The sequence below is a fragment of the Lactuca serriola genome, chromosome 5 (assembly GCF_051521515.1).
Source record: "Lactuca serriola cultivar US96UC23 chromosome 5, Lser_US96UC23_V15, whole genome shotgun sequence".
NCBI lineage: Eukaryota > Viridiplantae > Streptophyta > Magnoliopsida > Asterales > Asteraceae > Lactuca > Lactuca serriola.
In genome coordinates this window covers 275227474-275244033 of record NC_136412.1, presented here as the reverse complement: position 1 = coordinate 275244033, position 16560 = coordinate 275227474, and the positions used below count along the sequence as shown (strand labels likewise).

Below are 16560 nucleotides of genomic sequence, written 5' to 3'. Positions count from 1 at the left end.
CCGTAAGGTTTTAAGGTTCAATTAGAATCCCCGTTTGGTAAATCGATATTTCTTGATATGGGTTCCTTTGAATCAATAGTTTTTTAAATGAAAATTGAAGTGCATACTAGTTAAGATGACGATTCAGATAATAGTGCAATGGTGAATGTCTATGCGTAAATGGAATGGTGGGAAAATTGTGCGTAAATAGAGTGGCAGGAAAATAGCACTGTGGTCTTTTCCGATGTGGTTTTGTCGTTGATGGGTTGATTGAGCTAGGTTATGTGGTGCGATGATGAAAGGATGCCTTGGTTTGTTGAGAGAAAAAAAAATTATTTACTATTTTTGTAATTAAAATTAGTTTAAAAAGGTAAAATAAAGTTAAAATGAGATATAAGTTATTTTACAGACATTAATGACCCACCACACAGAAAATTAAAACAATACGAGTCATCCTCGTTAGGAAAAAATAATAATAATGAAGACTAACTTTATGACGTTTTATAAATCACATGGACCATTTTATTATATGATTAATTAGTGTTGTTTTTCTTTTCTTTTTTGGAAACAATAATCTCGCCAATCAAAGAACCGACGTCGTTTCCGCTAATTACGCGCAACATTAGACCGCCCCGCAATCTTCTCCCTCTGTATTTATTAGTTCGTGTTTTATGAGAGAGAAACGGAAGACAGAGCTGGCGAGTGTGTTTCATTCGGAGTCCAGTTGTAGCGATTATTGACTACTCTCCGAAGTTGCTCAGAAAAAACCCCCCAAATAACAAATTATATGTTAACTACACATCCCTGGTGTACTTTGTGTATTTCTTTATTACAGAGGGAAAGCAGAGTTTGGGTACTTTCTAGATTTCAATATCCCATTTCTTTATTACTGAGTGAAAAAAGAGTTGGGTATCTCGGAAACCAGTGAAGATTCGTTTTTGTTTTGTATCTTTTTAAATCTTGATACAAATACAAATACAAAGAAAGTAAAGATTAAAGATCGATTTGAAAAGTGCAAATCTTGATTTCCTCAACCGTGCACTGCATCTACTAGTAACTTTTTTTTTTATATGTTACTACTTAACTCCAAGAAAAGTGGGTGTCGCGCATTTGGATCATCTGCTGTGCACACAGCCTGTTCGACTAAAAGTCCATGAGAGATCACTCACAAAAAAACACGAATCTTGCATTGTAAGATTTCGGTTTGGATTGGAGCCAATGACGGCTGGTCTCAAGTAATCAAAGACTTCTTTTCTGGGTAAAAGAAAAAGAAGAAGCAAGAAAGCGCTTTATATGCTGTATGCGTTTTTATGTTATGGGTAATTGGATGTTCGGTTGTAAAGAGTTCGAATAAGGGTGTTATTAGAGGGTAATTTAATTACAGGCGTACAAATTGGGTAAACAATTTGTGAAAAATGTCGTCCGAGGTTGACAAAGAAGAATCAAGATCTTTGGCTTTGACTCCAACATGGTCTGTGGCTACCGTGTTGACCATCTTTGTTGTTGTTTCCTTGCTTGTAGAAAGATCAATTCATCGTTTGAGCAACGTAAGTGTTCTTCATCTTTGTTAGGTTTTTTTTTGTTTAATATATTTCAAATATTTGGTCCCATATCTTCAATTATGAATCTTTAGGCTAAAGTTTTATTTGTTTTCTTGATAATTTGTGTTAACATGACAGTGGTTGAGGAAAACAAATCGCAAGCCATTGCTTGCTGCCGTGGAGAAAATGAAAGAAGGTATTTTTCAATATATATGGAACCAAATGAATTCTGAACTCCTGATATGCCACGTCATCTTTCTGATCATCATGTTTTGGTTGTTTATCTGCAGAATTGATGCTTCTTGGCTTTATATCTCTCCTCCTTACAGCCACCTCTAGCATCATATCAAATATTTGTATCCCCTCAAAGTACTATAATAGTGCATTTGCTCCATGCACTAGGTCTGATGTCGATGAAGAAATGGAGGGTAGTAAAAGGAAACTTTTGATGAATTTTGTTTATCCTCAAAGGAGAGTATTGAATGTACTGAATCAGAACACCTGTCAAAAGGTGAGTCATGTTAATATATACTCCTTACTTACTTCATGTATCATATTTTATGCCCTTTTTATACAATCAACTAAAATGTTACAGGATTATGAGCCTTTTGTATCATATGAAGGCCTTGAACAACTGCACCGATTTATATTTGTCATGGCAATTACTCATGTGTCTTACAGCTGCTTAACAATGCTTCTGGCTGTAGTGAAGGTTTATTTACTTTTCTTTACTCTTAATTGATGTTTTTTTTACTCAATAATAAGTATTGAATTTGAGTTTCTTGTAATTTTGTCAGATCCATAGTTGGAGGAGATGGGAAGATGAGGCTCAAGTGGATAGACATGATGTGCTAACTGGTATTATACACTTGTACTTTATATATATCTAATTGATAATCATTCTTTAATATAAGAATTGTTTTTGTTTTTAGTCAACATCTTAGATGATGTTATTTAGTAACAACATGTTTACTTGTGCAGAAATATCAAGAGATGAGACAATGCGAAGGCAGTCAACTATGGTCAAATTCCACTCATCTAACCCTTTGCTTACAAATGGTTTAGTTACTTGGATGGTAAGTAGTAAGTAAATTACATTTTTATACCCTTATTTTCCCATTAACAATCATTATAACTTACAAGAAATTAGTTGGATTGACTATATATGGTCCATATATGTTTTGTTTAAATTGGTTTACAGATATGTTTTTTTCGACAATTTGGGCGTTCTGTTGTTCGTGCAGATTACCTTACTCTGCGTAAAGCCTTCATCATGGTATGAAACCTTAACCTATGCTAAGTTGTTTAAATCGTATATTTATGAAGTACACCTTTAACTTTGTAATATATTAAGTTGAGTCCCCTTAATTGAATTGCAATGTAGGTGTTCGAATTATGCCATAAACCTTATTTTTAAATCTTGTACCTTGAAAATATTGTTCACAGTTGTTTGTTTTTCTTGTTCTTGGCAGAACCACAACCTCACATCAAAATATGATTTTCACAGTTATATGATTCGATCCATGGAAGAAGAATTTCAGAGAATAGTTGGAGTAAGGTAAGGAACTTTCATTCTATCACATCTGCAGTACTTTTTTTTTTCATTAATATAAAGTTGCTTGCTTGATTCCTTGCAGTGGCCCACTCTGGGGATTTGTGGTGGCCTTTATGCTCTTTAACATAAAAGGTATTAATTTTACACTGAACAAGCTTTCTAGGGTAATCTTCAATGGTGAGGGCATTCACGTCTTTTGCACAGATGAACTAAATAATTGTACCTTGCCTGCAGGATCGAATCTTTATTTTTGGATTGCTATCATTCCTATAACTGTAAGAAGTCACTTTTATCATTGTTAGCTATTGGCTTTTTTTTTTTTTTTTTTTCATATTCTGATTGTGTTTGTGTTTATGATCAGCTTGTTTTGCTTGTGGGGACAAAACTGCAACATGTTATTGCTACTTTGGCACTTGAAAGTGCTGCAAATACAGGGGGATTCTTTTCTGAAAGAAGGTTAAAGCCTCGAGATGAACTCTTCTGGTTTAAAAAGCCAGAACTTTTGCTCAAGTTAATCCACTTTATTCTTTTCCAGGTTAGTGTAGTTTCCTCCATTTGATTCTTCATTTCCATCCCGCATTCATTTTTACAGTTAAATTCAAGAAATAGCAATGTACTTCTATTTATTTATTTTTAATACCCCATCTAGTTTTTAGTAATACAACTTCATAACTCATGAACAATTCGTATGCAGAACGCATTTGAACTAGCTTCTTTCTTTTGGTTCTGGGTAATTTCTTCTACTTAATTCCCTAACATCTTTTCATCTCAAAAGTTTTCATTATATATATTTATACATCAACTATGCTCTGTTGTTATTCCAGTGGCAATTCGGTTATAATTCTTGTTTCATCAAGAACCACATGCTCGTGTACATACGCCTGTTTTTAGGGTATGAATAAAATTCCATTGAATTTGACACGGATTTCATACACAATTAAACCTCTCATTATTCTTGTCTCTTGTTTCCATTACCCAGGTTTGTGGGCCAATTCTTATGCAGCTATAGCACCCTACCACTCTATGCCCTTGTTACCCAGGTATGATTTTGACTCCAACATATACAACACTTATATTATAGGACAGTGTTGTGGGATACAGTAACATGAAGAGTGTATTGTTGTACACAGATGGGTACGAATTACAAGGCAGCATTAATTCCACAAAGAATAAGAGATACAATCCATGGATGGGGAAAGGATGCAAGGAGAAGGAGAAGGCGGTTAGGCATATACGGAGATGATTCAACGGTTCACACGGATACAAGCACCGTCATATCTGTTGAGGAATTAGAGCACCGTGAGTTGGATAGTCCGCGGGCCCGCTTGCCACGTGGCCAGGGTCTGGAAATCGAGTTGCCGCCACGTGGCAATTCCTCATTTGCTGCTAATGAAAACTCGAGTCGGGTTGGGACACCGCTTCTTCGACCTTGTGCCTCTGTGTCTTCTTCGGCTTCACCCAGCTTTGTTCCGGAAACTATTACCAGATCCGCTTCGTTGCCGGCTCAGAGGGAATGAAGGTAAGAGATTGATATATATTTTTTTTATTTGTTGATATGTTGAGGTAGGTGAGTTGTGGTAATTTATAGGGGAGGGGATGTGATTACGTTATGATTTGTGAAACTTATATGATTGTAAATGTAAACATACAATGATACGGGTCTTTTTTTTTACCATACGAAAACACACAAGATTGAAAAAATATATATTATTTTTGATAATAAAAAGTTAGAACTGTGCCCGAGATAATTAATTTTCTTTTTTACTTTCTAAAAATAAAATTGGGTTGGAAATATCCTGATATCCTTTGTTTTAGCTTTGCGTGGGCTTTTGTTAGAACTAGTCAACTAGCCGTTGAAGGATTGAAGGAACATCTATCACCTATGTACATTTGTGGTTCAATTGATGGGTTTTCTTAAAAGGGATAATGTTTTGAAAGGGTCAATTTAGTTCATATTTAGTCATTAATTTTTTTTTTAATGTTTGATTTATTAATGAATTATTTGAAATTGTTCGCATTTTATAACCATTTACAAATGGTCATAATTTCAAATAATTCATGGATAAATCAATCATGAAAAAATTGCATAGACTAAATGTGAACAAAATTGAAAGTTCGTTATAGAAACACGTGAACAACAAAATTAGTGAAGGACTTAGCGACCAATAGGTACGTATTAGTTTTAATCCTAGTCATTAATCTAATTAAGGACTACCGGTTTATTAGGTATCGAATCTTTTCGTAGTGGGAATGAATTTTGTTTATACATATAAAAATTTAGGTGCTCATTTTTACTCTTTTTCGTAAAGGACCTTCAAAATTAACGAACCAATAAAATAGTGTTAGAAATTATTTGGTTTAAATTACCTAGGAGGCACTTTGAACCATGGTTTACAACTTCATGTCTTCCCTGTTACTAGACTTATTGCCTATCTTGATGTTGATTGGGGAGGTTGTTGCATTTCTAGACGATCAACATATGGATGTTGTGTGTTTCTAGGTAGTAATATGACATCTTAGTCCACTAAACAACATACCGTTATCTATAGATCGAGTACCAATGTGTCACCAACGATGTTGTTAGGATTTATTGGCTTTGCAACCTCCTTCACGAATTACATGTTTTAATAATTGATGAACATAAAAATAACATAATAATGAAAGGAATAAACTCTTATTGTAATTAAGAAAATAACTCAAAATTGATTACAATCTCTCATATCTTATTCTCACTTTTATGATGATCAAAACCTACATGTTTCGATATATATATATATATATATATATATATATATATATATATATATATATATATATATATATATATATATATATATATATATATATATATCATCCTAGTTTGTTTCTACTTGAATACAAACTTGGCATATATAATAGATGCTTGTTCCCTAAGCAACTTATTTGCTTGATCCCTAAGCGTCTTAAGTTTCTTTGTTGTCAAAGGAAATATCATTCCTACACCTCATCGTGTATGGAAGGGTAGAACCGGAAATTACCACTAATCACCCCTTCATTTTCGAATGGAAATTGAGAGGTCTTCAACTCCTACCAGCTTGTGCATTTCAACTAACTTTATCTTAGCTAACGCCTTTCTCAAAATGTCAGCTTATTGTTCCTTTTCGTTGATATGCTCGACTATGATCTTTTCTTCAACTCGTTCTTGTATGTAGTGGAAATGAGATTTGATGTGCGTGCTCTGACCATGAAAAACTGGGTTTCTCTCAAAAGATCTCGTAACCAAACTGATTGACAATTTGCTATATATGCAGCCATATACTCAGCTTCACAAGATGATAACGCCACCGTTTCTTGCTTTTTAGAGAACCACATGATTGGTAATTCACCAAAGTAGAAACATGTATGGTGGTATTTCTTCCATCATCTTGACCAATGTTGTAACTGCTATTACAATACCCAACTAGATTAATTAGATTATTATGACTATAACGAATCACGTACCCGATAGTACATTTTACATATCACAATATTTGTTTTATAGCAGCCACATGTGACTTCTTTGGAGTTTGAATATAACGACTAGCAATGCCAACTGAGTAAGCCAAATTAGCTCGTGTTTGAAGTAAATATTTCAATCTTCTAAACTAGGCTTCGATATTCAGATGCATCTGTGTCTTCCTTGCCCTCTCCTTTCGAGAATTTCACATTTGGATGCACGTAGGATTGCAGTCATACATCCTTGTGTCTTTGAGCACCTTTTTTGTATACCTTTCTTACATAATTAGTATGTTATCCTTCTTTTGATACACCTCTATTCCTAGGTAATATCTCAATATTCCAAGATCACTCCTATCAAAGTTTGTTGCCATTGCATGCTTTAACTTGTTTATAATTGACATGTTTGTTCCCATAACGACCAAGTCATCAACGTACGCTCCAACTAGAATTAGACTGGAATCTATTTTTCTTCAGTATATGCTTGTTCTTGCACGCACCTTTGGAACTTAATATTTTTAAGAATTTCGTCCAACTTCATGTTCCACGTATGAGGAGCTTTACGTAAACCATATAACGCTTTTATGAGCTTGAGCATGAAATTCTTCCTATTTGTTTTTTCCTTTTTTTTCAAAACCTTCAGGTTTTTTTACATACACTTCCTCTTATAATTCACCATGTAGAAAAGCATATTTCATATCTGGATGATGTAATTCCCATCCTTTTGAAGTAGCTAGTGTTATTAAACTGCTAACAGTTTCGATTCTCACTACATATGTAAAAACTTCTTTGAAATCGATACCGTGTTGTTGAAGATACCTTTTTGCTACAATTCTATCCTTGTACTTGCTAATTGAGATGCTTCCATCTCTTTTTATTTTATAGACCCATTTTAATCTAATAATGGTTTTGTCGTATGGTCTTTTTACAAGTTTCCAAGTTTCGTTCTTCTCAATTGAGTCAATTTCTTCTTCCATTGCTTTTACCCATAAGGGATTCGACTTGCCTTCATGGTAAGTTGTTGGTTCATCTTCATTGAGAGCTAAAAGTAGCTTGTGAATCTCAATGTAGAAGTCAACTTCGAAATCATCATATCTTCTTGGAACTTGTGTGTTGCGATTCGACCTTCGTAACTGTGAAACTTCATCTTGTACAACCATTTCTGTATTTATTGGAGGTGGCATCGGTTGTGATCTTGACTCGCTTTCTTCACCCTGCTCGGTTTTGTTTGTGTGCTTCACCCGCTCCTGGTCCACTTTCGACATCAACCAACTCCGACCATTGAACCCAAAGCATACCAGGTTCTAGTGTAGGCTCGATTTTTTTTCCCAACTTCAGCTTGAGTTTTCATCGAAAATAACATCTCGTTGTCCAAGTTGTCCAAGTACCAAGTATCACTATTGTTTTCTTGATTTTCTAATTTTCTTGGTATAACACCTTCTTCATTTAAGAAAACTGTCTCATAGAGGGTTTTGAGCCATAAAAAGGTGTGAATCTTTATCTTCAATCCCATATACATGCACTTCTTCTTGCTTGGCTTTTCGTTCCAGGCATTATGATGCAAAATGACTAAACTTGTCACACCTATAGCATTGTACTTTGGAATGATCTTTGTTCTTCCTTTTTGACTTTTCAGAATCGTCGTTATTTGTGGTTTGATTTTGTTGATAAGTATTGTTGTGACATCCTCCTCGAACTCCGCATCCCAAACCACGGCCTCCCCGACCACCACGACTTGATTCTCCTCCTCGATTGGAAGACTCGATTTTGTTGAACATGATGGAATTTATAGGTTACAAATTCAATGTACATGCGGAAAAATCACTTAAACGCTTAAGGGTACATGTAACCTAAATGATCTGTCTTTACATATTAATAGCAACATACGTATAAAACTTAAAACAAGAAACCCTATAACAGAAATCTAAAAGTTTGATTACATACCTTTGACATTTTATAGTAAACAATATTCTTGAATCCCTTCTTGATCTTTAGAAAGCTAGCACCAAAAATATGGTTGCCTCTAATGACTCACACCCAAAACCATAGAAACCCTAGATTGATGAGGAAAGAAAGGGGGAAGAAGAACTTTCGGATATATGCCTCTTAAAAAGGTATGAAACGAATTTGGCTTCCTTTGGGTCCTATTTATAGTGTAAGCGGTCCAAGGAAACCCTAGATTTAAATAATAAAATAATAATATTTTATCTATTCAAATATGGTAATCCTTATTGGCTAAGCAAGCTTCCAGAATCCTCCAAAAACCTTGACAAAACCGCCCACCACCCTATAAAGGGTTCTAGAATTGTTTTCTTGCTCAACTATAAATAATTACAATTTAACCCTTGGACCTTTAATCAATTCTAGTTAATCCCTAATTAATTCTAGATTAATTCTAATTAATAATGACTTAATTCCAACAATTTCTAATTAATTCAAAATTAATTATTTTCTATTTCCAGTTAATATGTTAATCATATAATATGTTAACAAATCATTTTATCTATCTCCTAATATCAATTCTAGCTATTTCTGGTTATAAGAGAAATCCAAAAAGGAATTTGTTATTATTCCATAAAGTTATATCAATTTAGTTTTGACTTTGACCAATTTAGTTATGACTTTGCACACCTATTCCAACAGTCCCCCACTTGGACAAGTCATCAATTACAATTACAAATATAAACTTCAAATAAACAGCAAAGGTGTTTTCCAAAGCTACTGTCTAACTCTGATTAAAATCAAACGTTGGCCCTAAGATAAGTAATAAGTTATTCCTTTGTTCTACAATATATCGTGTGGACACAAGACGTTGATACAAATCAATCTCATGTCCAAGATTCTGTTTCATGGTTTCCGATTTATGGTGACTAGATTCAGACTACTAAATGAACACATCAATTTAGTCTGGGCAAGGCCTTACACATGAATGTCAACATCAAATCATCGAGGGTCCCAAAGATATCATTTTTTTTCCTTATTCAGGAAAAATGAACGAATAAACCTTGACTACATAATTATAATATTTACTTATTATGCCATACATGGAAATACATTTTATGACATCAATTTACGGATGCAATACCAATGCATAACAGATTCATAAACTATAACTTATGCATCTCAGTTTGAAGAATAGTAGATATTATCTTTTTAAAATTACTTGTGATTGAATCCATGAAGTAATCTATAATCGTGGGTTTATCCATTACTTGAAATCCCTTCAAGAACTAATGAGAATAATAGCAATCTTCATGTAATACAACTTTAACATAAATAATTTTATTAACACTCCATGATAGTCTTAAATCATTACCTACTCCCAAAAGTATGACCGACTGTGGAATTTTGAATAATATTTAAATTACTCAGGGAAGTAAACATGCAAAGTGAACCACAATAATAAACTAATTAACTATGGTATCAAACCCTTTGAATATAAACAAATCCTTATTAATTAATCACCATAACAATTACCAATTTATTCATTATAGATTGTTTCATGTAATCAAATAATCACTTGAGTTAAATAACATTAGTCATGCCATGTTATAAACATGCATATTATGCCTCTCTATGGTCCTTCCTCTATGAACATATCAACTGGACATTACTCCAATGATGCTCATTTCACAATTCCAAAATCTTATTGTCATCTAAGATGTAGTGGAATTTCATATGTACATGAATTGACCGTCTGTGATGTCGAGGTTCTAAAGTCAGAGAGACTGAACCTTCGATATTACAAAATGTTCCACTGAAACTTGTTACTTGGAATAATTTCATGGTTATGAAGTCTCAATTTCAAGGTACACCCCTTGGACACTTCTCTTTCATTAAAGTTACCAACTCACATGTAGATTTTATAACCATCTCCCATTATGGAAACATTTACATATTCTCATATGACCATCAAATCCGATGAAGAATCATCTCAATCCAAAGCATGTCACTATGGTCCGTCCTAAATAATATCATACTTACAGTTGTCAACAACCAACCAATCCTCAATAAAACCTTAGAATGTTCTTGACAGTTGTTTAACAACTTTGGTCACACGAAATTATAATCCTTTTTTCACAATTCTTAAGGCATTAGAAAAATTAGAATAGGTGAATATTATAGCATATATGATTGATCATATATCCGAACCATAGGGACTCAACTCATTATTATATATACACAGATTTAATATGTGTTCAATTTCTTGCTATAATATCTCTATAGATCGAATCTCCTATGTTGAAATATTTCAACATGCTATTCATATATGTTTTTACTAAGCTCCATTAAACTTGTAACATCCCAAAAATACAAGCCAAAAATTTCGTTTTAATTAAGTTATTATAAAAATAATAGTATAAGAAAACATCCATAATAACATATCATGTCAAAACCAGTACGTCAATAATCAAAACATGCCATCAAAAAATCATATCAAAGTATAATCGCAAAGATCTCCTGTGCAGAAAACATAGTGTAATGCGCTGCGATCGAGTTGGCTCCTTTCTTTTGAAAATGAAATATCTGAAACCAAAACTGAAAACCGTATACACGAAGCTTAGCGAGTGTGACATCCCCAAAATCACGGCCAGAAAAGACCGATTTCATTTATGTTTTTTAAAATAATTTCAGAGTAAATCCTTTTGATTTAAAAGTGTTGCGGAATTTGTTCGCAAAAAAAACATGATAAAATAATATTTATCAAAGCATTTCATCAAGAGATGCATTTTCATTATATAATCAAAACTCGGGATGTCATGTTCCAATACAGACCATAAAGCATAAACGATAACATTACAAATCATTCAACAAATATATACATATACAGACTTGTAAACAAAACAACTCGATGATTCATCCATCTTACGCCCTTGCGCCACTTCCTGTAATACAAATAAAACTGAGTGGGTCAAGCTTGGGAGCTTGATGAGCATATAGGGTTTTCAACCCACAATAAATAAATTATATTTAATTTCACCAACCAACAATAACCCGATTACCCATTCTCGTTATCCTCACTTTACGTCCCTAAAACAACATCTATCTCAAGGGACCTAATCTAGGATTTTCATCGGGACGGACATTACTGCTAAGGGGTCTCCTCAACAATAGATATCCTAAAGGCAACCATGAGGGGGATAGAGTACACCGGTGAACACATCGTTCACAACACCTACAGGTTATGAACCTGCTAGCGTTCCACAAGACTGTCTAGAAAGAGTCTGTGGTCGTTATCCATACTCCGCTGAATAACTAGATCAACAACAACAACAACATCGAGGCCTCTCATCTGCTTATTACACACCAACTATCTACCCATGTTCTACCCAACATATTAGTAGATAAAAATATATATTTTCATACATAGTTTAAAACCTGTATAGCATTTTCATTCAATACATATTCCACATAACAGATGAGGCACACCCACATAACACGTATTTCATAGAAAATAAATCAGATCTATGAGATAGAAGAGAATGAATATACATTATATATAACAACAAAATTATACACATAACACGTATTTCGTATAAAATACTTCATAATTATGCGTTAGAAGAAAGTAACTACACACTCACTTGATCAGAAAATGATCGGACAGCACTACAGCTTGTAGAAGTAGTATTCTTCGGCAGATCTGGAAGATCTTCACAAAAACCGGACTCCTCGTGGGCAGAGCTTCGGCTCGGGAATCTTACTTCTCGGGATCTTCGGGACCTCGGGACTTGCTTCGGGGCTCGGGAATGATACCGGGGCTTCAGGATAATTCTTGCACGAAAAACGATGCAAAAACACGAGAAAAATGGAAGAAATGAGCAATGAACTCGGTTGCCCTCGACCTCCTTTTATAGGGGTTGGAAGGTCGAATTACATTGGGCGTAACTTGAGATTACGTTGGGCGTAATGACGATAAGATCGCTGACTCCCCTCCTTCGGATAATATTGGAATATATATAAATAAAATATCGAAAATATTTATTAAACTTCAAAAATTCATATCTTCCTCATACGAACTCCGTTTTCGACGTTTTTTATATCCACACGTAGGTGAGACTACGATCTAAAACTTTTGTTTAGACTCCGTCAGCTAATTTTGACTTTATTTTTATTATTTATTTTTAGTAGGCCGGGACAGGAAAATTCCGTTATAAATTCATAACTTCTTCATCCGACGTCCGTTTTCGCCTATCTTTTTATCGTTTTACTCCTATTAACGAGACATTCGATTCTCATTTAGATTGTTTTGGCTAAAAACCGCTCGATCTCAAAGCGAGTATTCGGGCTGCATACTGCTAAGTCGAAACTTCGAAAAATCATAACTTCCTCATACGAAGTCAGATTTGGGCGTTCTTTTTATGCACGCTCTCGGTTTAACGAAATCTACGACTTTCGTTTACATCACTAAGGCTAAATATTTCTCTAACATAAATTTCACTTTTACGTCATTCAGCGTTGTCGGTTTTGTCGCGAAACTTCGACAGGTCATAACTTCTTCGTTATAACTCGGATTTCGGCATTCTTTATATCTTCGGAATCCTTGTTTCGACCACTACATCTTTATGCAAAGATATTGGGATTATCCCATACTTCAAATTTGACACTTATTTTATTCTTAAATCATTAAATTATAATAATTAAGAAAATAAACACATAATTCACATAATACTCAAATATTTCATCATTAATACTTCAAAAAGAGTTACAAGGGTTAACCTAGACTATTACATCAATGATAATGTCTAGCCTGGAAACGCGGGCGTTACAGCGAGTTCCCCAAATACCACATACCATACATATCAACATACTACCTAGCATATATGGGTGCTGGCCTACCCCTTCGGTCTCTTTCAACCGGATATTGTCTAGCATATAAACACATACTTGCATACTGTTATACATAAACATGAGCCATACATATATCATAATCAGTAAAGATGTTATGTGCCAAACATAGTCTTGCCATTATGCCACGGGCCGCCACATGGTCTTTCTTGCCAAGTCGGGGGCCACCCCCTTAGTCTCACAGACAAGTGCCAAGAGCCACCTCCTGGTCTTCCATGCAAGCATCACAAAGACAACTAGCATACATACTACTCTACTTAGCTAATCATCATATAGTGTGCCAGGAGCCACCTCCTGGTCTTTCATACATAATAGCATACAGTGCACCAGGAGCCACCTCCTGATCTTTCATACATATTGCCTAGGGCTAACCCCCGGGTCATCCTACCATACATAATAACATAATGTGTGTCAGGAGCCGCCTCCTGGTCTTTCATGCATAATGCCTAGGGCTAACCCCCGGGTCTTCCTATCATACATAAAGTAAATGGGTCAGCATTGGTGCCTTAGACCCATACAAACAGTGATGAGACTCACCTCACACTACTAAAGTCCCGCGGATAAAGTTGTGGTTGCTGGCTGACAGATTCCTGAATCTGTCAACATCAAAATAACACCCAATTAATAATCGGGTTCCAACATATATCCATAAGTCCACGCTTGGGGTAAAAGAATGCTTTACCCCTATCTTAGGTTGATTCAAGTCCAAGGCCCAATCCAAAGGCCCAAAAGTCTGATTATAGCTCAAAGCCCAACATATGGCCCAATTTTCCAAATTGGGCCCAAACCTTTACATGGTCTTATTCAAAGGACCAATCACTTATTACAGTCCAACATTTGACATTCTAATGGCCCAGTATCATATAATCATTAAGGCCCAAACTATGGCCCATCTATGGCCTAATTTTCCAAATTGGGCCCAAGCCCCTTACATGGGCCTTAACCTAAAGCCCATTAAATTATTCTAGTCCATATGCTTGATTTTGGATGGCCCATTAATAGCCCAATCACCAAAGCCCAAAAGAAAGGCCCAGCTGACATTAGGGTTTCACATAAAATGACAATTAGGGTTAAGTGTTTCTCACTTAACTCATTAAGGACTTAATCCATTCAGTCATTTACTCCACTAGATAATTGATATGGAGTAGTTGGGCTTAATACATAGTCCAATCCCGATGGCCCAAAAGTGGGTCCCAATAAGTCCAAGGCCCACATATCTAAAATTAGGGTCTACTAAACCCTAATTAGGGTTTCCCACCCAAACATGGCCCAATAGGCCCAAAACTAATCTTTAAGCCCATTAAGGTTTCATTAGGTCAATTAGCGTTTGCAAGAGGGGCACCACCCACTACCACCTCAGGTAGTGGTGGTCAACAGCGGCTCACGGTGGCAGCCACCACCTCACGGTGGTGGTTACAGTTCTTCTCATTAATCTTTTTGCTAAATACAATTACAAGGCTTAAATCTAAAATAAACACACACATAGCCACCCTAGTGGTGGCCGACGGTGGCACGTGGCGGCAGCCACCACCTCACGATGGTGGTGGTGGGGTTTTTCATAGATTTTTTGGCCTAGCATCGCGCCTACAACATCACGCCACTACACATACATAATTACACCATTTTACACACACTCATGCGAGAAATACACATAAAAAAGCCACTCCCCGTGGTTACAGGCGGTGGTCGGGGATAATAGAAACGAAAATGGCAGCAGCCACCATGGTTGGCTGCCATGGTGGCTCTCATCAACTTCCGGCCAGCCAAAACACACACATAATCATGATAACGCCTGAACATGCACACACACAACGACAAAGGCTGAGATATGGACACACACCACGCCGAACTTCGGTAATGGAGAAGGAGAATGACGACGAAGGGCGACTGACTAGGCTGTGGAACGCACAACTACAGCAGCGGCAACGATGACGCCACAGGTGGTGTTTAATGGTGGCAAAGCAGCCCAATGAGGATCGACTCGGAAGAAAGAGAGCAACGTCCAGGAAACAACAACAATAGCTACAGTCTCGGTCTTCACACTTTTCGTCGGAGTCACTCGATCGGTGGTTTACTATGGCGTCACGGAGGCGGCAATTAGAGGTAGGAGTTTGGTGGCGGCTGTTTCAGTTTAGGTTTAGGGTTTGAGGTCACGTAACTCTTAAAAACAGGAGAGGAACACTATCGGGTTTAAGTCCCGTCCCCCATTCAAACTTATACTCTTTTTTTTCCTTTTAGTCCCTCCCCATAAAGTCTCTTTCAAAACAGCTCCAATATTAACCAAATGACCCCTATCTTTAATAATTCCTTACAATTCAAGTCCCAATAGTTTACCATGCACCCCTGTCTTCTTAAATATTTACAAATTAAGTCCGGAATTTTACACTTTAATCCCCACCTTCTAAAATTATGACAGTCAACTCCTCGAGACCAACACCTTTCAATATAATTATTAATTTTAGGGCTACGGTTCATTCAACAATTTGTTTTATTTATTTATTAAATAAACGGGGTGTTACAAAACTATACAATCTAAACTTTTAGATTCAAAACGAAGTATGATTTTCCTCTCCCTTAAGTTTACCATAGCGAAACATTTCCCAAACTTTGCAATTTGCAAACTAGAGACATTGTTTCCTACGAAATAATATTGTCATCCAACAAAATAGTTATGCTCCTACTAGCTTTGACACATACCTAGAGATCAATTGGGCTTCTAGAAATCAATACCCTTTGACTTCCATACCGAAAGTGCATATTCCTATTTTACGATACTTCGTTTAGTCTCTAATTAGGCTTCTCAAGCTTATGCACTTTAGTCGGATAGTAAATATGTTCAAACCCTTCAAGACGTGATAAACATATCTCTTGAAAGTTTAAACAATTCCTTGTCATTCCTTACAATTCCTGATATGAAAAGGGATACCATAATTGTATCATGAATAGGGGGATGAAATTAATACATCCAATATCCATATTGATCTTTAAAATCTATCAACGAAATTATTTCCTCATAACCATATTCATAAATTAGAGTGAAACCTTTTGCCAGCTAGATTTGAAGGTGTATATGTTCACATCCATGTGGAATTTTCTTTTAACCTACAATCATAAGATTAGGTTTAGGACAAACCAAATTCAAACTTAGTTTTCCCTCATGGA

General features: G+C 35.6%; 1 protein-coding gene across 1 annotated transcript; it reads left to right on the top strand.

The window, feature by feature from the left end:
* The first annotated feature begins 627 nt into the window (after positions 1-627).
* On the top strand, positions 628-4823 carry MLO11 (Seven transmembrane MLO family protein). The gene is made up of 15 exons (XM_079002535.1): positions 628-1526; positions 1659-1716; positions 1811-2031; positions 2116-2232; positions 2318-2378; positions 2502-2596; positions 2722-2796; positions 2993-3078; positions 3158-3207; positions 3310-3350; positions 3437-3610; positions 3770-3805; positions 3900-3967; positions 4055-4115; positions 4206-4823. Exons 1-15 carry the CDS (start codon positions 1395-1397, stop codon positions 4590-4592), a joined length of 1662 nt encoding a protein of 553 aa, XP_078858661.1. The 5' UTR covers positions 628-1394; the 3' UTR covers positions 4593-4823.
* Positions 4824-16560: the final 11737 nt, after the last annotated feature.

Bases quoted from the DNA above. Each gene is read 5' to 3' on its own strand.
- MLO11 (XM_079002535.1), top strand. From the start codon at position 1,395: ATGTCGTCCGAGGTTGACAAAGAAGAATCAAGATCTTTGGCTTTGACT. The intron at 2,233-2,317 runs GTTTATTTACTT...TAATTTTGTCAG, and splicing joins TGCTTCTGGCTGTAGTGAAG to ATCCATAGTTGGAGGAGATG. The intron at 4,116-4,205 runs GTATGATTTTGA...TGTTGTACACAG, and splicing joins TCTATGCCCTTGTTACCCAG to ATGGGTACGAATTACAAGGC.